Source organism: Triplophysa dalaica, chromosome 12, assembly GCF_015846415.1.
Source record: "Triplophysa dalaica isolate WHDGS20190420 chromosome 12, ASM1584641v1, whole genome shotgun sequence".
NCBI classification, from domain to species: domain Eukaryota; kingdom Metazoa; phylum Chordata; class Actinopteri; order Cypriniformes; family Nemacheilidae; genus Triplophysa; species Triplophysa dalaica.
This window is the reverse complement of record NC_079553.1, coordinates 2,274,189-2,299,341: the sequence shown is the minus strand read 5'-3', so window position 1 is coordinate 2,299,341 and position 25,153 is coordinate 2,274,189. Positions and strand designations below refer to the sequence as shown.

Sequence of the window (25,153 nt, the reverse complement as noted above, 5' to 3'; positions counted from 1 at the left end):
GGGGGAGAATCAAGGATATTTTAAATGATTTTGGGTGACCAACACATGCATGGGTGGGATAGCAGATTTTTGGGGGGATGCCCAAACACCTCAGAAAAGTGAAGGTGTTTAGGTGGCACATGTGAACATCAGTAATGTGTCTGATTGTGTACATTTAATGTTTCTTTGCCATCTGGTGGTGAAAATGGAGATATGAATTAACATCGTGACATGACAACGATAGATGGTGTAATGTCACTCATCATCAGAGGCATAATGAAATCTCAGCTTCAGGTTGGAGAGAATGTGGGTTGTTTCTTTCAAAAAAATGAGGCTTAAGCCTATCTCAGAGATGCCTTGATCGAAAACAACTTGCACTGACGTACCTTAAAATATAGCACTGACATTGCCTTGTCTCAAGATGTACACAGTAATGTCTTTTTGTAAAGTTTGCTTTTTAAAATTACTTTATTATCCCAAATGAACTAATGCCCAGGCCTGGTTTAACCTAATTCTTATCCTGGAAACCGCCCCAATCTCAACATCTCTAAATAGTGCCGGATCATTCCTACATCTCTGTGTACAAGAACCATCTTCACAGTCATCGATTACAATAATCAGTCTTCAATGTTCAGATAAAGTTTATCTGTAAAGGTAAAAATGTCTATAAACACACTTCAGACACGTATATATACAGTACGTATAATTGTGACTGTTGTAAAAACAAGCTCATTGAGGGCTGCTGTTATTAAATATGGCTTAACAATAAGTGGTTAAAATGTGAGTGCTCATTAAAAATTACATTCATGAAATTTTTTAAAACAGCTTTTCTTTGTGCAACATGGTTAGGCAGAAGTATAAAAACATGTTCTTTGTGAGGTCTGGACGACACAACCTGTCAATTTTTTACCTCATCCAAAAGTTGAATAAAAAAGCTTTCTATTGATATATGGTTTGTTAGGATAGAAGAATATATTGCAGAGTTTCAACCGTTTAAAACTCAGGAATCTGAGGGTGCTAAAAAATCATAAATATTTAGAAAATTGCCTTTGAAGTTGTTTGCACTGTGGCAGGCCATCCACTCACAAATATAAAGTTTTGATATATTTACGATAAGAAATGTACTTGATATCTTCATGGAACACGATCCCTAATATCCAAATGATTTTTGGCATAAAAGAAAAATGGATAATTTTGACCCATACAAAGTGTTTTTGTCTTTAACTGAAAATGTTCCCGTGTTACTTAAGATCCAGGGTCACATATAACCTTACATTCGGTGACAACAATCTCTGGTGTTTTTGAAACTTTGAAGCTTAAATGATGTGTAGTATACAATTTGAGACGATGGTCAACTTTGGTCAGTTACATTTTTGTGTTTCTCTTTTTTGGCCGATGAATCACTCAATATAGAAGTTTGCTGAGGCAGAGAGAGAGAGTTTGTAACCATTGTGACTCATAATGTTAAAATCACGGTTATTAAAAATTCTGGTAAAACAGAATCACTACAATATATTCATGAAAAATATGCAATAACTTCGAAATTATGAATATATACAACTATAATAAATGTATACACTCCTAAAAAATTTTTTTAAGGGAACGCTTAGTCATCGCAGCTTAACCTCCTGGAATATCAATCAACCCGGAAGCATTTTTACTTGTTTCTGTGCAATGAAAGCGAGAAGTGGTACACTGGAGACGCAACTGCAAGGGTGGTCTGGGGAGGACCATCTCCAGAGGGTCTCATAGACCTCCACATGCTATGAAGTATCTGCTGATGCAGGGCAGAGCCCTCCTGGTGCCTGATAATGCCCGACCTCATGGGATCAGAGTCTGTAGGCAGTTTCTGGACGATGAAGGCATTGATGCCATTGACTCACCTTCCCCAGACCTAAATCAAGTTGAGAACCTCTGGGACCTCATATATCCGAAGCCAGTTGAAAAAACGTAGACTTAACAACTTAGTTTGTATACGGTGGTGGGCTACATGAGACTTTGTGCTGTTCTTATGTTGTTCCAATTCCTTCCATTGTTTACCTCACACCTCATCTTTGGATAAAAGCGTCTGCTAAATGACTAAATGTAAAAGTTAATAGAAGAATGATTCTTAAAAATATCACACAGTGTAACATACGTATCCTATTGTGAACTGGATTCAAGCTTGTGTTTTAAATTCACAAAAGGAAATGTAAATTGATGTGCATCAATGTTTTACCTTAACGACCATGTCATGGTGTCGTAATCATTTTTTGCACTTTATTTTAAGTCTAGGACACATTATATGTTTTGTAAAATTGTGGCGAACATTTGGAACAAAAAGCACATCCTAGAAACGAGCTTTACCACAATTCTTTACCAGATCTCTATGTTCCATAAAACTATATGTGCATCGCAAAGTTCAATTGCTGGGTCCCAGGAGAATATAGTCAAAAGACTGAATGTTTAAAACACGTGGAATAGGTACATTTAATTTATTATACAAAGGAACATTCACAAAGGTTATTCACATGATCTTAAGAGCTGGTCCGTTTGACAAGTTTCAAAGGAAAGAAAGAATTGAACGTCGAAACAACAGAAGTATAAAACAGTCAAGAAAAAGCTGTTGAAAACATACACATCTAAAAGGAATTTGTGTCTTTCACTGGGAGATGAATTAAAATAGATAAGAAACAGATAAATAGTACAGGTGTCACAGAGGCATAAGAAAGGGCGAACCCTCACAAATTTCAATGAAAATAAAAGAATGAAAAACTAGGCCGGGAACTTTAGACCTGTACATGTAAAGGAATTAAAACAAAGACTTAATGGGTATGTCATCCCCCCTTTTTCATAGCCCTTACACTTCTGCTAAAATATGAGCAGCAATCAGTTCTCCATCAAACCCTGTGCAACAGCTTCTAAACTCCTCTCACATTTATTAAAAATAATAAAAAACTCCAGTGGCTCAGTCAATTTACATTTAAAGATGGCTGACCCACCTCAGGTAGCCAGAGATCAGATGAGAAAATGGCCATTATAAATTCAGGTAAGCTGTACAAATGAGCACTTGGATTATAACTTCTGCCAAACAGAACAACAAACTGAATTCCGGACACTATCGTGTATTTCACAAATGCCATGTAAGCATGAAATATTTGTAAATGGGCAATAAATAGTGTTTTTGTCTCAAAGTTGCCGAGTTCATATTTTAGTCTGCAACCTTTGAAACAGCATCCACCTTTGGAAACTCATCCTATCCTTTTTTACCATAGTAAAAAAAACAGACCAGTCATAATTTTATTTCAGTTTTTTTCAGTTAAACCAGTAACCAATTGGATGAGAGTATATCACTGGTCAGTGTCTTTGGTGTTTTAAAGTTTACAACATCCAAAAGCTTTATTCAACCCATTGCTGCACAAGGGCTTTTGAAGTAAAAGTTTGATGGCTTGATGGCTTTCTTCATTCGGCAGCGCTGACTAAGACAGAGAGCTGAAGTTCTCTTAGAAAACATTTAATGTAACACTGACTTCACATAGCTGGACAAAGCAGCAATGTTAACCACCCCGTTCTCTCATTTTACAGGCAATTTACACGCTTACATACAGCATCTCCTGTTTTCCACCCCAGCAAGGACTACACATTGCAGATATGCGTGTTAAAATCCGAATGTTGTCCAGTAATTTCCATCAATCAAGGATAAAAAGCATTAGTGGTATAGCAAAAAAGAAACTGCAGATGTTAATATGGGATAGTAAAATCTGTACACATGTGCGAGTCAAACCAGATCGTGACACAGCAGCCTAGTCTAGTGTTTAAATGAGGCACTGAAAAACTGGCTAAAATAGCTCTGAAGGGACATCCAGGGAAATGCAAGAAGACAGAGTTTAAACCAGATATCCTGTTGAGAAAAGAGGACAGTTACGTCACAAAACCTCTTCAGAGTAAAAAGAAATCCATAACGAAAAATAATCAGGCAGACAAGCAGGTGTGGTTATGGGAAACGGGAGTGGTTTTTCAAAACGGTGCAGCCTTTTTCCAGTTCTAGCGTTCTAGTCCACGTGCACCCTCCGCTCACATGATGCCATTTGTGAGATATTGGAATCCGTCGTACAGCTTGGTCGTGATGGAGCGCATGGACCCGTCCACCATCTGTTCCACCAAAACCTGCAGCTGTTCCTCCGTCAGGTTCATGTGGAATCTCTCCTTCAGGTAACGTATGGTGCTGGAGCCGTGAAAGCATGGGAGCTGAGAACCTGTCGAATACAAACACGCTTCTGTTGAAAAGCCCAACGGTACCAAAAGTTTCAGGCTGTGTGTAAACGTTCAAGATGAGTGATACCTTGCTGCATGATTTCTACAATCTGGATGACCTTCTCCATGTGCTTGCGTGCAGCGATGAGTCCTTGGAGCATTAGCATCTTGTAATAGTTGAACATGTCTCCATCCAGACCTCCCATCACCTTAAAGCAGATTTCAGCCATGCGTTATTTCTCCCCAATTCGGACATGACGAGTACTTTTTAGAGATCTGCACTTACATCGACAAATTCACTGGTGAGTTTGAAGGCAGACGTCTCAAAGCCCAAGTTTCGTGGTGAGCTGGAGAGGATGAAACCAAAGTCGATGTGAATGATGTGGCCCTCCGAGTCCAGAAGGATATTTCCATTGTGCCTATAATGCAAATAACATATGTTATTAGTATAATAGCAACATTACATTTTCGACAATTCTTAGCAAACATGCACACTTCGGCCAATTCTCACTGTGTCTTTTGTGGAACACAAAAAATATATTTTGAAAAACGTCTCTATACAATGGAAGTCTATAAAAGCCAATGTTGTCTGGTCACCCATGTTTCTCAAAATATCTTCGTTGTGTTCTGCAGAAGAAGCTCCTACAGGTTTGAAATGACATCAGGATGAGTGAATAATGAAGGAATTAACTAATAGAATGAACTATATAACAGCCTCACCTGTCCTTAACCTGCAGAAGGTAGCAGATGAGGCAGTAGCCTGCACAGCTCTGGACGAAGTTGCGCTGTGCGGTCAGAAAGGCCTCTGTAGTGTAGTTGCCGTGCTCTTGCAGGAAGTAGTCCAGCATCAACAGCTGGCTCTGTTTCTTCACCTGGTGAATGGACACCGCGTTGACAACCGGCTCAATCATGCCGCTGTCTGAAGAGATGACCAGGATCTTATAGGGCTTGATCCAAAGAGGAACCCGCTCTTGCTCCCAGATAATCTAAGAGACCCCAAACATGATGAGAATGAGGGTCAATGATGAAGATAAATAGCAGAAGTGTATTGTCCATATATGATCAGTACCAGAATTGTATACTACATGAATACCATATCTATTTGTGATATAAACAAAATAGTATTGATAAACAACCTGCAGTTGTTTTAGCACTTGGTAGGCAAGCAGCTCCTGTCTCAGGTCATCGCCACATTTCACAATAACAGAAAGAAGACGCCAGCTGGGCAGGTGCCCGTAGGGAGAGCCCTCTCGGATTCGTCTATTCAACAACACAGAAGAGCGAAACTCAATCACAGTCCAAAACAATGGAATGACAAATCAAACTGAGGTGTAAAATATAATACGGACGTCACTTTCTCCTGCCACGGTTCCTTTAGAGCTACAGCTGAGGGATCTTCGGGGTCCCTCTTGAAAGTGGTGGGTGTGTGGGCCAGCTGCTCCGACAGACGTCGTCTAACATAACAGAACACAAATGTCGTATAATAACTACAGTCTTCACTATTTGTAGTGAGCTCAACAGGCTACAAGTTTACCTGATGTCTCCAGCTGCAATAAAAATAGGTTCCTTGCTCTCCTGGCTCGTGATGCTATCTACTGAGAACTGGGAGATGTTGTCACAACTGTTGGTGTGGATCTCAGGAAGCTTAGAGAAAAGGAAGCAAAAATATTGAGTTCTCGGATGACAATCATAAAAGTTCATTCGCAAAGATGGTTATCATTCTGTCCAGGTACCTCCACCTGCAGCTCTCCGATGTCGTCTACAGACCACGCTTCGTCGTCGTTGTCATAATTGGGAACCGTTGAAAAGCTGCTGGCACGCTGGTCGGGCGTGATGCCGCAATCCGGGAGGTTCTCTACGGAGCGTGTGCTGCGGATCCTTGTTTCTGGAATCCGGACCGGCACGCTTGACGTCTCAAAGTTTTCACATTCCAGAACTTCTACATAGATTAAATAAGGTGCCTGCACGAGCAAAAAACGTTTCGGGAAATCGTAAAACATTTGTACATAAAGAACAAACTATAAACAGCATAAAACAAACTTCCACTTATTTCACGAGAAACCGAGCACAATCTCACTTTATCCTTCGAGTTGAGCACGACGGCCTGCGTGTGAGGCACGCGCACCACGTGGTGGTCGAAAGCAGCCGTGGGCAGCCAGACCCGCGCAGGCAGCTTGTGGTTGAGCAGGGACAGTTCTGAGATCAGCCTCTGAGTCTTCTGTTCTTTAGTGGGCAGAGTGGCCAGTCTTTTGCCGATGCCCATCAGAGACTTAATAAACTCTCTCTGGGGAGTCAGACGCACTGGCTAAGAGAGGAAGATTGAGGGGGAAACAAAAGATGACGGGAGAAGTGAGAAACATCCTTTCAACATCATGAAAAGAAAGAGTGGAAAAAAATGATATAGAGATTTGAAAATGTATTTTACCAAAGAAACAGTACGCTCGAATAACAAAATATCTCAATATGTCTTCAATATATATTCATTTTAAGCAAGTATTGACAAGTAGCTGAACATTTGGATATTGAGTCAACACTGCTACCAAAGATGAAACCAGTCAGAACTGACTTTCTATGGACATGAGTTATAATAGCTTTTATATATTAATCAGCACAGGACCATAATGAGCAGTGCTCAAAACATCTGCATGCATGATTGACACAGCATTGTAAACTGAAAATGAAGCGTTTTAAAGAAAAAAAGTTAAGCGACAGCTGACCACAAGGTGGAGCAAAAGAGTCATGAATGAATAGAATCACCTGAAATGGGAAAAAGTATTAACACAAAAACATCAAAGCTCATCCAAGAACAGAAAAAAAATGTGGAGAAAGACTCATCAAACTCCTCCACATGTGCGACCTGTGGTTACAAATGCCAAAGGGAACACGGAGACCCCCGATCCATGTAGAAACAAGCGGCAGTGCCATAAAATGATTTCCATCTCAAAGAACCTAAAGAGACTAAAAAGTCATTTAAAGGAAAAGATCATCCAAAAAATGAAAATTTTCTCATAATTCACTCGCCGTCATACCGTCACAGATGTGTGACTTTTTTCTTCAGTTAAACCCAAATGAATCATTTTTATTGATGGATGTATATGCATGTCAGATATAGTACAGCATTTCAACTTAAAATGATTTGTGCGTGTTCAACTGAAGAAAGGAAGTCATATACATCTTGGCTGACATAAAGATGAGTAAATTATAACTATTTGAATTGTTTGGCTGAACGACCCCTTTAAAGCCTTTGCATATACCCAGAACAAAAAAGGAGTTCATACCACCAATGTCTTCCAAAGAATATCTCACTGTTACTCTGTGTTGTTAATTGTGTTTCATAATCTCTGTAAGAAAACCTAAAGTCTTGTATTATATTAACATCATACTTGTAAGAGAAAACCCCAGTCTGAAGCCGACACAAACCGCATCAATTATTCCATCTAACCCAACAGCTCAAAACACCTTCACATTTGATTAAATAAGAGAATAAGAGGATCGTTACACCTCCCAATAATTACAACTAAAACGTAAAAGTACATACACACAAATGTGTTTGCAAGCATGCTGTCAGGTCGTAGAAAAAGACTTTTGGTCAGAAGCTTACATCAATCTCTTCATACAAATAAGGTACAAGTTTTTCCAAAACTATCCAGGTGTAAATCCATTAATTTCCTAATGGATTGAAGCAAAAAAAATTGGTCTGGTCCCAAACTAACATAAATACTGTGAGATTTGGATACGTTTTTTTTTGTACCTTTTTTGTTAAATGAATAATATATAACTGAAATGCGGCAGCATGGTTGCAAATCTCAAAGGCACACATTTGAAGGAATCTGTGGAGTCAACCCCGCCTGCAAACAAACACAGCCATCATCCCACTACGCACAGAGGAGAGTGTATGGACGGTGAGAGACTTACTGTACCAGCCTCTAGCTCGAGACTGTCGGAGCTGGAGCTCAAATCCTGAGAAAGGAAAAGGGAGGGGGGCAGTTACAGTACAAGAGCAGAGGAAGAGCAAGACAAAAACACAAGGTTACACTCCGCTCATGCGTTTCAGCATCCGAGACTGCAGGCCTGCAGGATGTCCTGTCATGTTTATCTCTGGCAACTGATGTGACTGGGTCTAATCCCTGAGAGCTACTCTGATCAAACACTCCATGGCCGGTGGTGAGGACAGGACGAGGGATTACAGGACACACAGAAACACTATCACACACACACGTGGCTTAATGCTAGATTTGATACATACTTAAGAGATAGTTCACCTAAAAATGAAAGTTCTGCTGTTGCCATTTCAAACCTGTAGGACTTTCTTTTTTCTGCAGAACACAAAAGAAGAGATTTTGAAGAATGTTGATAACCGAACAGCAGTGAGAGCCAGTGACTTCTAATGTATGGACACAAATCCAATGCAAGTGCTTCGGTCAACAACATTTTTCAAAATATCTCCTTTTGCGTTCTGCAGAAAAAAGAAAGTCCTACAGGTTTGACCTGACGAGAGGGTGAGTCCATGACAGAATGTTCGTCTTTGGGTGACAAAACTGTAACATAAAATTGACAAAGTATGAAGATAAAACTTGCAGCCCACAAAAACGTCGTATTTACAGCAGCTAACAAGGCTCAAAACCATCGCTTTATATAAATATAAAATCATAGTGACAACTCATAACATTATAACCTTTTATTACAGCAGAATGTATATTACTGCAATAGTATATTAATGCATTAGTATAAAAACTATATTTTATAATTGATGGAAATAAGTGGGGGTCTGGGCTAGAGACACATTTTGCCAGCAGCGCTATTTATGATTGCATTCAAATGCATGGATTCAACACGTCCTTCCGTCCACAGACGGTTCCTCCGCTCACAAACACACCGGAAGAGTGAACAGCAAACCATTATTTCCTGTCAGTTACACAATAGCCAATGTGCTGAGATTTCATCATGGTTAAGTTAGGGCTGGAAATACGAACATAACATGTAAGGAATAATGTACAGGCACTCGGTTGTTATCGCAGAAATAATTCCACTCAGTGTGATCAGGACTTGATGTGAAGCGGAGGCTTTTGTTTCACACTGAAGTCATGTTCATTTTGTCAGCTATTTTTACATTTATTCTTAGTTTTATTCCCACGACGAATACACCTTTTAGTTTTTATTTTATTAAGTCATCCCTGTCCTGTTTTTTGTTTAGTCGACTAAATGTCAACTCATTATAAATATCTCTTATACCAAGAAGCACAAATCAAAAGAATGTCAAATCAAGTGCATCATTTATTCAACTTCATCTAGCTTCATCTAAGAAGAGGTTTGACAAGTCCATAGGACATATGCCATGATGATATTCATGACATCCAACCTCTACCTAAATTTCTCCTGCAAATAACTAGCGTCTTTCTGATGTCTGAAAAAAGGAAGGAAACGTATACATTTTTTAACCTTTCATCCCTGTTTGGGGGATCTGAACTCCTGTTATCTGGTGCCAGCAAACATGGACGCTTGCACAAAAATCTGTAATATTTATTTTGTTTTATTATCGACAAACTGAAAAGAGTTTTTAGGTAAGTTTGTATTTGTATAACTACATTTTAGTCTCATAATTTTTCATCAACGATATTGCAATCTGAAAAAGGCTCAGTTGTCGTTTAATGGCCTTGCTTTTTGTCTCACCAGCATCCTGGGAAAATAGCCGTTGGCAAATATTTTTCATCATTATTTTTGCTAACGAAATTAACACTACACTAAAGGGGCTTATTTCACTATAACATGCGGCTGATTGTACATTATCCTGCTTATTATACGGCTACATGGCACATGAGAAAAACTGTACATGAAATGTGAAATTGAAATATTTTATTAGCTCATTTTTACCTAAAGCAGACCTCCCGTGAGGAAAAGCGGTTTACTTTCGATTTTAAGATAAGAAATGACATTCAAATGTCATGAACAGGCAATTTGGTTTAATAATTTGTAAATATAATGTCATATATATTATTAAAAGACATTTATATTTAACTTATCAATAAACCTGTCAAAATGATTTGCTGCATCCGGGTTACTGTGTGTTATTAGTTTAGAGAGCTTGTTATCTGGGAAAAAAACGAACCTGCAAATGTCGCGATTGGCCAATCAGAATCAAGCATTCCAACAAGCCGTGTAATAAAGTTTATTGACCCTAACCTAACCTAACCCCAACTTATATAAGCATTTCCCTTATTAACAGGCATGTTTATACTGACTATTTACCAAATGTGTGGCGTCATATTACTGCATCATCATACTTCAAGGCTGCTGCAACCATAAAGAAAATCATATCTTGCATTTAAAATCATCATCAGGAGTAATTCGGATCATAAAATCAAAGTCACGGAGATATTGCATCATACTGCATCTTGGACCAGCACCAACATCATGACATCATACTCTGTGCACACACCATGACTGTGGTGGTCTTATGCGAAAGATGATGAATCACCCAACAGGGTGGAAGTAAAATAAACATGCATATGCTGGGAGTCCTATAAATCTTCTCGTCAATTCAAACACTTCTAAATACTTTAAAGAACATTTTTATCGACTTGCATTGTTGTTGTATCCATACAATAGATGTGAATGGGTACAGGTGAGTAAATAATGACAACATTTTGTTTCGAGTTTCATAATTTTATGATAGTTTATGATAAATAATGCGAATACATGCAACCATATTGTAAAGTGTTACCCAATAATGTATACAAAAGAGTCCTGCGGAGCCACATTAGCATCTCCCTAACAAAGAGACACATCAGCATTTCAACTTTCTGTTGACACTCCTTAATGCTTTCTTCCCCCACACCTTATGACTGCAGGACGCCCAACCACCTCTCGACTGACCTGTACCTCTTAAATGACGAGATAAACATGCTTCAATATTACAACTGTCACGATTATGAAATAGATAATTGTCTAATAAATCATTGCGATTATGACGATTAATAGTCTGTTTTAGAGCTTTGCCATTAAACACATTTTTGATTCAGATTTGAAACAAATATATTGTTCTGAATATAAGATATTTTTTTGGGGAAATAAATCGGAAAAAATTGGGTCATCATATATTTACGATTTAGGCTTTTACTGTCAATAATACAGCCTCCAAATAATTGTAAATTGATCAGGAGTGAACTGAAGCCACCATTAAAATAAAATCAGTTTTTTTGCAACACGTCCAACAAACGGTCCCTTTACACTTGGGTTGATTTTACACTGGTGGATGGAGGCTTTTCAATTCCATTAAAAAGACGTGAGCCATATCTATCAACGGCTTGGAGCGTTAAAAACTACTCACAGCATCCTCCAGTAAAATAACAGTCGGTTGTATTTCTAGCACAACACTATCTTGTGTTGGCACTGCCTGTGGATGAGAGTTATTAATTCCCTGTTAATTACTTGAATTATAAACCTTTGTCTCTTGATAAGGCTGAACTAAACCCATCAGTTCTTCCAGCAAAGCAGGGGTCCAAATTCCACCTGATAACACAGAGTAACATTGTCCGCCCCAGATAAAACCTCTATCCGGAAAAGCTCCATTAAGTAGATACAACTACTGCTATAACTCCTAAAAGTTTATAGAAAGAATGAAACATTTGCATGATTAGATTAAAAAGCACCAGTGATTTATTTACACAGAACTTCTGTTGACAAAGAATCTGATAGACTTGTATGCTATTCAAATTGCTCTGATTAGAGTCAGCACCAAATCCACTTGTAGAAGACTACACAAGCGGCAAAGCTCAATATGCCGGAGAAGATCAACGTTCAAAAAAGCAAAACTTCATTTTAAAATGCACCCCGATTCCAAATGACCTCATGAACTACTCAGATAAATACAAAGCAATATATATAGAAGATGTTAGCAACTGACAATTCTGGGGCACCATTGACTACCATAGAAGAAAAATTATTGTATAATGTGTTGTTCCGTTGAACACAGAAGATATTTTGAGGAATTCAGGAAAGCAAACAGTTCTGGGTCACCATTGCCTACCATTTTAATTCTTTCTAGTATGGTAGTCAATGGTGTCCCACATTATTCCAAATATCTTTCTTTGTTATTAAACAGAACAAAGAAATTCATACAGGGTAAAAACAACTAGATGGTTAGTATCCCTTTAAAAAAAAACACTACAACATGTTTAATCTGTCCTATACTCATGATATATTTAAATGCTTGTCTTTCTCGAATTTGCATATAGTAAACGACCACTACACTTCTAAAGGTAATTCCTACGTTTACACCTTTAACATGCTTCTTTTGTGAGCCAATGCTATGAACACATTTCACAATCATTTGACAAAGAACAGCTTGCTGTCGTGGAAATGACGTCACCTCTGTTACCATAGCAGACGTGGCAACATCTCTGCACCGAGATCACGTTCAGTAGGGGGGTACAAAACAACTCTGCGCAGAGATAAAAGAGGAAGGCGAATGATTGTGTCCACATGACTGGATGTCAGAACACAGGGAGTACTGGGTGAAAGGAGCGGCGGGGTGAGATGCGTCATGAGATGGAAATAAAGGAACCAAAAATAAAGAACAACTGAAAGGTGCTCTGAAGTTACACATTACAAAAGAACATGATCCGTAGGAGGACATTACATAACCTGCTGACCTGACTCTATATAAAGGTTGCGAAAAAAAGACAACTCGCTCTTCATACTAACCCATATAAACAGTTTCCTTCTGGGCTGATGAAGAGACTGTTGATATAAACTAGACACACAAAATAAAAATTATACTGACCAACAAATACACACCTGGATCAGTTTTCTAAACTTAAAGAGTTGGAAAGCAAACCTTAAATCCTTATCAGGTAATAAATACATTGTTTCGAGAAATGGCCATTATGGTATAATGAAAAGGTAATAACTGTCCTTCCACTTCCTTCACAATATCCACCTTATTTTCAAAGGCGGAGGTAAACGATGTGACGTACATCAGGTCTTGAGACTTCTGTTTTACTAGCCGGCGGAAAACAATGGAAGTGGTGTCGCGGGACCACGCTCACAACACTATTAAAACAGTTCTGGGAAATATTATTCACACCCGCAAATCGCAACGCCTTACACAGTAGGAGGATGAAGTGGCCTGATATATTGAATTATTTCGTATATTCTGTCAGAGTTGCCGGGTCTTCGCATTGGATAGACATACCAGTGCATGCACGGTGAGAAAGTCGTTCGAAATTGTACATGACAAAGAACATGAATTCGTATTTTTAAAAGCAGACGTGAATCCCAGTCAAAGTGGATAAAACATTCCAACTAATTACGGAAGAATCGAGACGGCTGGTTGCTCTTTTATCACTGGTGTCCACCGAGCTGCAGCATCCGTCACACTCAGTAACTGTCTGTTTTTATATAAATTAAATTATTTCATCATGCTTACTTTCTCCCTAACTCACATCAGCTTTATTCCTCATAGTAACACGGCCTGGTAAATTACAAGCTATCAGTACTGTTTAACATGTTGACAAAGTGTTAAATGTGCTTTGGATAAAACTGCAATGTAATGGCAGCACAAGTCCTGTTACGAAGTCATGCAGCTGCGATTCTTTTGAAGGAAAGTTTACTTTTGACTATTAAGTTTTAAACTGCTAAACACGTGTAAAAATACTGACAGCATTCGAACTGCTGCTAATATTATTATACCAATAGTTGCATACTGCTTATTTAGTTGTGGTGCCTTTGAACGATGATTATTAGTTATTGTATTCAAGTAGGTAAATTGTCCAGGAGAAAGGGCATCCAGTGGGCTAAAATAATGAATAATGGATCCAGATCATAGGGAGCGCGACATCTAGATTCAGTTCTGGTGCGTGGATTACGGTCAAAACAAATCTTTAGTAGACTTTTTTGCGTTTGCACTGGATATTATGGCAAACTCGTAACTGCAAACATTAAGCTTGTACTTTTCATTCCATAATAAATATTAACTAGCCAGTCAAAACAGCACATTCGTCTAACTCGCAATATGACTGCCATCAGCTAAAGAGGCTCACTGGAAGTCTAAACACAAACAGCTCAAAGATGGCGGCGCCCACATTAACGCCAAAAATAAGGTGGATCCTGGCCATACCGACAGGACCCGATCCATCTGCTACACACATCTCCAAACTAATGCTGGAATTTTGATCCCCAGAGAGGTCAGCGTGAGGATTTTTAGCAAAAAAAACAAAAGAATAGGCTGTCCTAACAAGGAGAACTGCAGAGATTCTTCTGTGAGCACAAACAAAAATGGATTCACCCGCTTCTGGCTCCTGCCTTTAATAGGATTGGGGGTTTCAAATGTACATATGTGGCTGCGGTAATGTAATCAAATACGCCACGAAACCACGGCTTGGTTCCACAATCAAATCAGCTGAGTATCTAGACAGCATCAAAGCCACGTTACCAAAGGCTTTCCAAAAGGTAGCCGGCAACATTAGGCTGCATTCTTAGCTTGTAAGGACACATTTTACGCCAGCAATACATCGTATGCAATCCATAATGCACTGTGACAAGCTGAAAAGTTTTGAGAGGAATGCAGACTTGAAATTCAATTAATTCATATAAAAATTGGCTATCTTCTTTCCTAAATACATGTACAAATATTGGAATTCGGGAGAAATATTGTTAGTAGTTAAATAACAGAACAGTGAATTCAGAAAAAACACTATTTTTTGTAAATATCTTACATTTTTCTGCGGCTGTATTTCTAAGCATCAGCTTTGTAATATTACACTAGTTTACTGAAATCCACCTTCGAATGAAGTCTCCTATGTGCTTTACAGAAGTGTGTGCTATCTGTGCGGCTACAAACATCGTTCCAAAACAATCACGACTTATATATTAAAGTCTTTTTTATTAAAAATTTTTTTGATAATATATCGAGACAGAACACAGTATGGTATCTCACAAAGACCGGTCATTAAAGAAACCGCTTTAACATTCTCGTTGCCGAGCAGTTGACTATTAGTCCCAGACTCACACTACACTAGCTAATGTGGAACAGGGACACACCTTTTCCATCGCATCCATAGAAACCACACAAATCGGTGAGCTGTTTGCCTTCCTCATTTGCATCAAACAGCTGAGAACCAACATCGGTGGCAGGTGTATGCAATGGCTGGAGAGTGAACTTAATCACTGAAACACTAAAGATAACATGACACAAATATGACAATTTCACAAGCATGTGACCTCAAAGGTACCTCACCTCATCTTGACTGCTCTCTACTTTGGGGTTGCTGGCGGTTCTCTTCAGATTGCTGCTGAGGCTGATACTGACGGTGGCGTCGGATTTCGAGCGCTGGTGCGTGCGTTTGGAGGGCGAGAGGCTGTGTTCGCTCATGCCCTGACCATGCTGAAGGGGAGGAGGGCAGGAGAGGGGTGGCTGCGGAATCTCCCTGCGGACACGCTGGCTGGAGGGCTTGAGCTCGTCTGACAGGATGAGTTTACGCAGCTTCGTGCCGCGAGAGTAACGCTGCGTGGAGATGTGCATGTCAGAAGAGTAGGCCCCCAGCAGCCAGGCGCACTGCAGGGAGAAGTTGATGCTTTGCCGACAGCGGTGAACCACGTAGGGTTTGATGGCGTCGCCCACGTCCTCGTCCATGTGAATGTACATATTGAGCAACTGGGGCAAGTAAAAATCCACGTCTTCGTTTCGGAAACTAAACAGTCGATTGCCTATATAAGCTTGGACACCGGGCTCCTTAGAGTTGTAAAGATAAGAGATCGCCATGGAGACATCGAACAACTTAGACTCAAATAGCCGCAGGAGCCAGGACTGCTTGGATGAGTTGTTCTTCTGACGCCGCCGTACGCTCTTTAGGGGCTCCGCCACCTCCTCTCTGATCTTTTGAGGCTTTCCTCCGCCTACATCTGTGGCCTCGTGGTGCACGGTACCGTTTGGCAGACCGGGCTCTGCTTCCCCTGGAGGTACATCTCCGTCGCCCTTCAAGAGCTTCACCTTTTGGAGAACCTCATGGCAGGCTTTCTGAGCCACCTCGGTATCAATCACCAGGCTGAGTTCACCCACGCCCTCGGATATGACGTCTAGAGGGGGGCTGGAAGTGGACAGGCCTTCGCTGGTGCTCGGGCTGGAGCTGGTTAGGGGATGAGGGCCAGACGATGGAGAAGAGGGTAGGGACAGAGAGGAGGTTGAGGAGGTGGTGGAAGAGGCTGACGGGCTCTTCTGCAGCTCTTCTAGCAGGGCAGGGGACAGCTCCAGCTCGGTGTCACCCATGGCCACAAACTCTCAGGCCACTGCAAAAGACACAGACAGGTTTTAGAAAGAGGCAACATAAAACCAGGACTAGAGCAAACTTGCTTTACAAAGCAATAAAACATACATGCATCATTTCTATGAGACTAAGCCAACATGTCATTCCAAACCTGTAAGACTTTCTTTCTTCTGCAGAAGACAAAAGATTTTTCGAAGAACGTTGGTAACCAAACAAAATTGGCCCCCATTGACATCCAATGTATGGACATAAAACCACAGAGACATTTCTCAAAATATCTAATTTTGTGTTGTGAGCACAGACGACAGAGTCATATTCAGTTTTCGAATGACATGAGGGTGAATAAATGACAGAATCTCTTTAAGACAAAAGACATTAAAAGAGTAAACTCCTCTGTGTCTTTAAAATATATTAGATCACATTAAAACCAACTTTTATGTTTAGATAAACATCCTTTAGCGAGGCAAGAAAAGCTCTTCCTCAGGGTCATGCTGATCCCCAGCTACACACAACGCCATAATCCGCCTCCAGCAGATTACCTCGCCATAACCAGAAGACCAGTACCAGTCAATGTGAAGCATCGGTGTCTAAAATACCAGTTACCACAACACTTCCACATTATAAAAGCCTGAGTGCTGATACATATCATACGAGACACAGTTCACCAGATACAGCGCTTAATCATTTTCATTAGTAGCACGCCTGTTCTTTGATTTTGTTATCATCTTTTAAAGCCCTCGAGATAGTGAAGTCATCAAGAAAACAATGGAAAAGTTGACTTCGATTGACATAGTTGAAAGCCTGATCATCAAAATGTCTGCAGAACTTTACATCATTAGTCATTACAAGAGGAAGATACAACTGTTTTAAGAACCCCCGAAACTTCAACACCTCACTTCAAAACCGATTCTGAAAGGGATGTAGAATAAAGCACATGGCAACTAGTGGAGATCTAGTCATCTCGAATGAAGAAACCATCTTGCTTTGCACGTGTGATATGACGCATCCAAGTCTTGGGGACCGTTTACTCCGAGCTGATAGTTTGTGTGTTGTGCCAGCTCCCTCCTGCATGATGGAAAAATACTTGGCAGTGATAGCATTGCAACATGGATTCACACAATTGTGTTAGAAAGAAAATCACATTCAAACTTTGCTTGTACACAAGTGTTATCTTTGGTTTCACATGAAAACCGTCGTCCGAAATATATGCTTCTCTTATTGCAATGGAAAGAAGGCAATGCAATCATTGAAATGTGAGAGCAGCACTGACACAGTGATCTAGAGGAACACACAACACGTAGATCGTGATCTAGACTTGCACTGAGCAAGTTATCTCAACTATCAGTATTTCATAAGACCGGTAAAGAAACGCATCATGTAAAAACCCAACTTCTATAGAATCATTGTCAACAATAACTTGGAAAAAATAAAAAAGTATCAACGATGCTTTCCGGAGAGAACAAGTCATCAACATCGTCACAACAAATCATTCATATAAAACACATATTTAAATACCTCTGACGTTCAATGAAGGTTTGAGAAGATACTTCGAACTAAACAAGTGCATTGTTTAGACTGTCAAAACTCATAAAAGTGTCCGTATTTACAGCTCGATGGGCTTTATAATCGCAATAATATTTGTTATTGTCCGACTCGACATGATGACTTTTGTACCGAGTTAGCATCCGAGCATACTTAGCGGAGACACGTCGACTACTTTTCTGCCATGTAATACCCCCCAAAAATCTTCCCGAAGGCAGCACTACAGTATTTATGATAAATTGGTGAATGATTAAATAAAGTTTGACAGTTGTGAAGGCCAAAAATTAAACAGCCTCATAAATACACAAACGGATGCTAAACGCTTAGCCGAGCGGCTAATGCAACGTCTCTTCTTTAAATGTCCCTTCCTTCACCTCAGGAGCGACCCAAAGGAACACTTATTAAAGTGGAACAGCAGTCTTACCTCAAAATAAACCGGGTGAAAGGGGTATATTAATCGGCTTATCTGTGTTTTAAATGCCCCATTTGGCAGCAGCCGATCTCCTGTTGCTGACTAGCCGGTTCGCTAAGTGAGTGGAGCAATGATACGCTAGGGCTGCCCGCATCAACTGCCTGGTACAGGCGGCGTATAAAAACATGACGAGCTGACTATTTAGATAACATTTGTGCCACCTCGGCAAAACTGAAAAATGCTGTCTGAGTAGGAGGCTTGGTTGGGTTTGACGCACAGACAAAGTGAATTTGACATGCTTTCTCTTTTAGAGACTACGGAGTAACACCAGAACATAGTCAAGCAAATAATTGACTGCTAAATATAAAAAAATACATCAATAATATTAACAAGAATAAACTAAAATACTTATTTTGTATTATAATATTTACTTATAAAAATACGCAATTTATTTAAAATATTTTAATTTAATTGTAATTTTCGTATGACTAGAATAACAATAAAATAAAGCAAAGACGTAACATTATAATTTGACATTATAAGTATTGTTGCTCGATTGAAAATATCTTCTTTTTAGTGCACAAATGTTAGATTCGTAAACGTTGTGATTTGTCTAAGCACTGAAACACAGAGTAACAATTAATCACATTTTAACATATATTTTTAATTGTTAACTTGTTGTTAAAATATTTTGGCATGATGTAGTGTGCATCCTCTGTGCAGTTGCATAAGATGTTTGAAAAGCCGCTTTGCAATTCTAATGAGCTGGAAAGCCCTAGCAACAACAAATGAAAAAGACCTTAGGAATTGACGGAGTTAAAATTGTTTATTAAACCATACAAAGTGCACAGACATTTGTTTTGTTGGCTGATGTGATTCACGTAATACACAAGATTTACTCTTTCAGAAGCTAATTGCAATACTTTTGATTCTACTAAGCGTTTGGTCCATTCAACCAATAAGTATCATGATAACGTGAAACCTGTGTCTTCTCTAAATGATGAGTATTACTACATACATGATCATAATAATTGAGTACATCTCATTTTATAACCAAATATCAGAAGTGCAGTCTCCACCGGGATATCTGAGCTCGTGGGCAAGCGCTGGACCCTCTGGTTCTGCTCCAAAATCTACAAGGAAGTCCTCATTGAGCTTCAGGCCACCTTTATCGGTGTCCACATCAATCTGCATCATGACAGAACCCTCCCTGAAGAGAGAGTAAAAGAGATGTTGAACCATTGCATATGTATATATTATATTAAAAACAGATATTTTTAATAAAGTGAAATAAAAATGGTCACACTTGATGAGGTCAGGGTAGAACTGCTTGTCCCATGCACTGTATAACGAAGTGGTGACATAGAGTCTTTTTCCATCCAGGCTCAGCTGTAACATCTGAGGTCCTCCCTGTATCCTCTTTCCCTGATGTGGAAAACAATGATTAACCACCAGCAATAATATGCTCTATAACTCTTCATAGGTCTGTCTGTGTGACCTCATGATTTGGAGGACAATCAGTTGGGTCATCTGTCATCTGGGATCATCTTAAGGCTCCATCTGTGATTTTGTCAATCACTTTAAGGAAACAAGCAAAAATAAAAAGTTGAAAAAAGTTACCTTCACCACTCGTGGCGCTGGCGGGGTATCCAGTTCTTTATCCTCCAATACCTTGACGGGTCCATCTTTTAAAATGCTTCCCCCCAGAAACACCTTGCGAATGTTAATTTAGAACATAAGACAATGTCACTGCACGTTATATTGTACAATAGTACAGCAAATTCATTTTATAACCACCATCTTTATGCACAAAGATAATATATTGCACTATAATAGTAATAGTATTCTACTTAGACATTTTGAAATGTAAACCTAGGTTTCTTGATTCTGCTTATCACAGCAGTCTCACCTGACCAACCATCCGTGGATTTTTCCGGTCAGTGATGTCATACTGCCGAATGTCTCCATGCAACCAGTTACTGAAGTACAGGAAGCGATCATCCAATGCAATTAAGATGTCCGTAATAAGACCTATGGGAACAGATATTAGAAACCTTGTGACTTTAAAAAAAGTAAAAAAATTACATTTAACTTTTGCAATAGTCATTACAAAGCTTCAAAAGACGAAATTACATGAATTTTTTTGATGCAATTCATTTTATATTTATAGCCTACCAACTGTGATGTCACAAAGCGGTTAATATGCAGTGAATTTACGGTGTTGGTCTCAAAAGAAATAGAAATTATGCAACTTTATGCATTACTTGTCTAAAGGATAATTAAAAACAACACCCACTTGGCATCTCGGGAAGAGCCCAACCATCAACCTTTTTGATAGGAACTTTGATGACCTTTTCTGCTGCCCAATCCCCTTTCTATAAAAACAAATTTTATAACAAAAGATTTCTTCTCTCAAGTCATTTAATGGTCTCAAATAGTATTTTATATACACTTGCCGGTGTCTTGTAGAAGCGGAAGACCGTGCCCTGCAGCGCACAGCCCACAAAGCCCTCGGATGCAGCAGGGTCGTGTAGGAAACGGATCTCAAGCGGAATTGCACCCTCCTCTCCCAAATCCAAAGTCTGAATTCGCTTGTGTGTTGTCCAGTCCCACACATGAAGGCACTGCCCGTAGTGTCCTACAAACGTTTATTTCCTATTCAGTCATTTACAATGTTTTGCAACTGCATATTTTTTGTGTGTGAAAGCATGAATACTCAGGCCTGTAATTGTGGGTACAACACATACCAGCTTTGACATCTGCAGGGTTAAAGCCGTTCCCCAAGGCTTTGGGCGCTCCCCACTCAGTGCTTATCATGACGTTATGACGCGGCTGATACCAGAAGTCATAACCAAAGGGTGCTGCTTCACCCGGCTGCTCCCAGTTGCCGATAACTTCAAAGGTCTGTCCATCCAGCAGCACAAAACCCCCTTCCAACACACCCAAAGTTAACTTAGTTGAACGTGTTTATTGAAAATACCCTGAAGTTAAGACCTTACCCTTTCCGTTGCCGGAGGGATCACCCATGGCACTTATCATGATTTGGCCGCTGCCCAAGCAGTGAGAAGTGTGAGGATTGGCAAGGCCACATTTCCAAAACAGATCTGTGGGCTCCACCATCTGGAGGTAGACGGTAGTGCATGTAGGGGTTAGATAAGAATTAAACATGGAAGTGAGCCATTGACACTAGATTTTAAAGCTTTGTCATTCATATACAAGTGTTTTTATATGAACCTTGTGAAGCCTCGGCGCCCGAGCATCTGTACCCACGTCAACAACGTAGATACGGGAAGAGATCAGGGAGGGCAAAATAAGACGATTGCGTGTTTTAGAAGCGTCGTCATAACAGCTGCTACAGGCATTCCAACCGGAATGATGCAGCTCATCCTTCAGATTTGGCATCGGTAGCCTGTGAATCACCTGGACAAGAGCCGAGATACATTATAATAATCTGTCGCACATTATCAACGTCTTGATATCACACTGTATATCTGCACTTGCTAATTGCACTTCTGGTTAGACCTAAACTACATTTCGTTACACTGTACCTGTATATGTGTAATGACAATAAAGTTGAATCTAATCTAATCTAATCTAAAAAATTATGTTGCATTATTGTTTTTACCTTGCAAAAATCTGGAGATTTTGGATTAACATCAACAGTTGCAAGGTAGTCAGGTTTCAGGATGTCTGTGTTGCGATAAATGCATGGTAGATAGACAATCTCTTCTCTTGGCCCTGCAAGGGTAAGAATTTAGGTTGATTATATTTCTTTTTTTCCTGTCATCTAACAACCTATTTGTATTCAAACAACATATGTCAGATCTAAAATCAGGCTTAAGGCGTATGGTCAGAGATTAATGAAAAAGCATATAGGCTTTCAAGCTTTCCTGTGGCTCAGTGGTTAGAACATGGCAGAAAAGTGTCTGCCAAATAAGTAAATGTAAATATAGGCAATAATCAGTTTAGGGGGGAACTCTAGTGGCGGGTAGGAGAAACTGCAGGATCAGATGTTGTGCAAAGGGTCACTTTTACTTCCAAGTGTCTTGCAACATTTGTATAACCCAAGTTACCAACAACTTGTTTGTATTGAGGCAATAAGTTTTTTTTGACATAAACCCACCTTTCATTGCATCAAGAGGGGTTTTAAACCCGGGTCCACATCCTGAGCAAGTCCTCTGTTCTGTAAATGTTTGGAAAACAAAATATATACTTACATGTTTATACAACCAAAGAGAGCTACAACAGATGTGTAATGTCACAATAAGAGGACATGTCTAGCCAAGGAATTGTTCCAAGAAGATAACTTCCTTCTCTTTTATGTTTATGGGTTACATTCAGGTCAATGCAACCTCTTCCAATGTTACTGTTGTGTAATCAATGCACAAGGGGTGATTTTAAATAACTGTTTACATGTTTTAAAAAGTCAGCAAATTCTTTGTAATCCCTGAGTTTGTACTTCATTGTAGATTGAGGTTCAAAGGAAAGCCATACAAACAGCTTTTGTGTATCTTTTAATACTCGCTTCAACTCAAAATCAAGCACTCAACTCAACTTTATTTATACTGCGCTTTTTACAATTTTTCATTACAAAACAGCTGTACATGAGACATATTGACGGCAAAACAATTAAAGTTATACCTGTAAAAACAAGAAAAAGATGAAATCACAGAAGACAGACACACCCACACACAAAACACTCCACACACACAATATGCACATGTACACACAGAAAGCACAGACACACACACACAGTGAAAGCACACATTTAAGATAAAGGAGAGAGAAACACATTTAAAATATTAAACAGATCTTGGTTTGAGACAAAACATCTGATTCTGGCTATGTTTCTGAGATGGTAGTACACTGATTTGCTTATTGCTTTGACATGACTGCTGAAACTAAGGTCAGACTCTAAAATGACCCCAAGATTTTTTACCTTGCTTTGTGTCTTTAGACCTCTTAAGTCAAGGTTTGTGTTTACCTTGTTTGTTTCATCCTTGTTACCAAAAACAATGACTTCAGTTTTGTTTTGATGTAACTGAAGGAAGTTTTGACACATCCAGCTGTTAATTTCATCCATGCATTGGCAAAGAGAGTCAATAGGCCTGTAGTCATTGGATGAGAGGGATAGATAGATCTGAGTGTCATCTGCATAGCTGTGGTAGGCAATTTGGTACTTTTTCATTATTTGGCCAAGTGGGAGCATATACAAATTGAAGAGGAGCGGAGCAAGAATCGAGCCCTGTGGAACACCACAAGTCATAGGTGTCCAGTCAGATTTATGGTTGCCTATGTTCAAATAGTAACCTCTCACTTTAAGGTATGACCCGAACCAAGTAAGTACCAACCCATAAAGCCCTTCCCAGTTTTCCAGCCGATGTAGGAGTATGCTGTGATCTACCTTGTCAAAGGCAGAACTGAGATCTAGTAATACCAGAACTGATATTTTGCATGAATCAAAATTCAATCTAATATATTTGATTATCTTTATGAGCACTGTCTCTGTGCTATGATGCTGATAGAAACCAGACTGATAATTGTCCAGGTAGCCATTTGAGTTCAAGAATTTGGTCAGCTGACTGAAGACAAGCTTTTCAATGATCTTACCTATAAAAGGAAGATTTGATATTGGTCTGTAGTTAGACAGTAAGGTTGTGTCTAGATTGCCCTTTTAAGTTGGTTTGACAACTGCAGTTTTTAGTGACTCTGGGAAAGTTCCTGAAAGCAGTGAGGTATTTACTAGTTTAAGGAGATCTGCTTCCTGACAGCTAAACACAGATTATCATTAACGATCTAATAGCATTTGAAATTTTGTTACAAATCTAACAGTTGATGAACTTCAATTTTGTTGCATGCATCATTCAGTGCACTGCTAGCAATAAAAAGGGGAGTATTAACAATGAATTCCGCAAGCCTCGTGTGTCACTCATGACAATACCGTAAAACAATATTAATGTAAAACGTCATCGAACATCATGCTTACAAACCTGACAAATCGCGTAAAACAAGTTTTAGAGACTTTCGTGCTATCAGTAAGACCGTGCAGAAGACGTGACACTTACCCATTCTGGCGAACTTAGTTACTGAGTGGCTCGAGGAAAGTTGCAGAAGTTGAACGGAAGCAGTCAAGCCAAGCAGTGGTCGCTGCAAACGGGAGAACGGCAGGTGGGAGGAGTTAACGCCACAAACTGCAAGTGGGAGGAGCTTAGGCCGCAAGTGGGCTGGATTTTCACGCGGTGATTAAGGATCTCAGGAGCTAGAGACAGTAGTGAAAACACTATAAAAATTACATTATAGATATATATATATACATCGTAGTGTAACGTTTTGTTTGATCGCAAATCCATCAAATGAATATACAATAAAGCAAAAACGATTTATTTTATGAGCAAAGCACGTTTAAGTCTTCCGGAAGTTCACGGCCAGCATGGCACAATAAAAGTTCATACAAAAGTAAAAACAAAAGTTCAAACAGATGTCTTCACATTGATAGAAAAACAATAATAATGGCTTTGCTTGTATTTTAATTTCAGAAAACACAATGTCTCTAAACCACTGCGAGCACTGCAGTTTCTATTTATGTTACCAATTATTAAAATGATAATTCGCCGCTGTTCTAACATTTTGTGCTCCCATCAGATTGTGCAGCACTATCATGCGAGTTAGATTTAGGGTTTGGGGAGGGGTTAGTCTTGTATATTTTATACAAAAACACTAAACA

General features: G+C 39.4%; 2 protein-coding genes across 3 annotated transcripts; both read right to left on the bottom strand.

Moving 5' to 3' along the window:
* Positions 1 to 2,438: 2,438 nt before the first annotated feature.
* pi4kb (phosphatidylinositol 4-kinase, catalytic, beta) lies at positions 2,439 to 18,601 on the bottom strand. 2 transcript variants are annotated; one of them, XM_056761872.1, is made up of 12 exons: positions 18,442 to 18,601; positions 15,449 to 16,497; positions 8,128 to 8,172; positions 6,290 to 6,517; positions 5,946 to 6,173; positions 5,747 to 5,856; positions 5,562 to 5,666; positions 5,349 to 5,472; positions 4,933 to 5,198; positions 4,499 to 4,631; positions 4,301 to 4,421; positions 2,439 to 4,214 (listed from the first exon to the last, which is right to left on the bottom strand). In XM_056761872.1, exons 2-12 carry the CDS (start codon positions 16,475 to 16,477, stop codon positions 4,033 to 4,035), a joined length of 2,571 nt encoding a protein of 856 aa, XP_056617850.1. In that variant the 5' UTR covers positions 16,478 to 16,497; positions 18,442 to 18,601; the 3' UTR covers positions 2,439 to 4,032. The 2 variants fall into 2 exon arrangements, with proteins under 2 accessions (XP_056617850.1, XP_056617851.1); XM_056761873.1 differs by lacking the exon at positions 8,128 to 8,172.
* Positions 18,602 to 19,236: 635 nt separating this feature from the next.
* selenbp1 (selenium binding protein 1) lies at positions 19,237 to 24,601 on the bottom strand. Its single transcript, XM_056762572.1, has 12 exons — positions 24,495 to 24,601; positions 22,553 to 22,612; positions 22,055 to 22,167; positions 21,664 to 21,849; positions 21,429 to 21,549; positions 21,177 to 21,359; positions 20,886 to 21,067; positions 20,726 to 20,804; positions 20,339 to 20,460; positions 20,050 to 20,142; positions 19,736 to 19,854; positions 19,237 to 19,639 (listed from the first exon to the last, which is right to left on the bottom strand). The coding sequence occupies exons 1-12, from the start codon at positions 24,496 to 24,498 to the stop codon at positions 19,477 to 19,479; spliced, it is 1,425 nt and encodes a 474-aa protein (XP_056618550.1). The 5' UTR covers positions 24,499 to 24,601; the 3' UTR covers positions 19,237 to 19,476.
* Between the last annotated feature and the right edge of the window lie 552 nt (positions 24,602 to 25,153).

Excerpts from the sequence above, each read along its gene's own strand:
- pi4kb (XM_056761872.1), bottom strand. The coding sequence starts at position 16,477 with ATGGGTGACACCGAGCTGGAGCTGTCCCCTGCCCTGCTAGAAGAGCTG. Across the intron at positions 5,667-5,746 it reads ATTGCAGCTGGAGACATCAG|ACGACGTCTGTCGGAGCAGC; the intron begins GTAAACTTGTAG and ends CTGTTATGTTAG. Across the intron at positions 5,199-5,348 it reads AAGTGCTAAAACAACTGCAG|ATTATCTGGGAGCAAGAGCG; the intron begins GTTGTTTATCAA and ends GGGGTCTCTTAG.
- selenbp1 (XM_056762572.1), bottom strand. Across the intron at positions 20,143-20,338 it reads ATCCACGGATGGTTGGTCAG|GTGTTTCTGGGGGGAAGCAT; the intron begins GTGAGACTGCTG and ends AACATTCGCAAG. Across the intron at positions 19,855-20,049 it reads CAGCGCCACGAGTGGTGAAG|GGAAAGAGGATACAGGGAGG; the intron begins GTAACTTTTTTC and ends TTTCCACATCAG.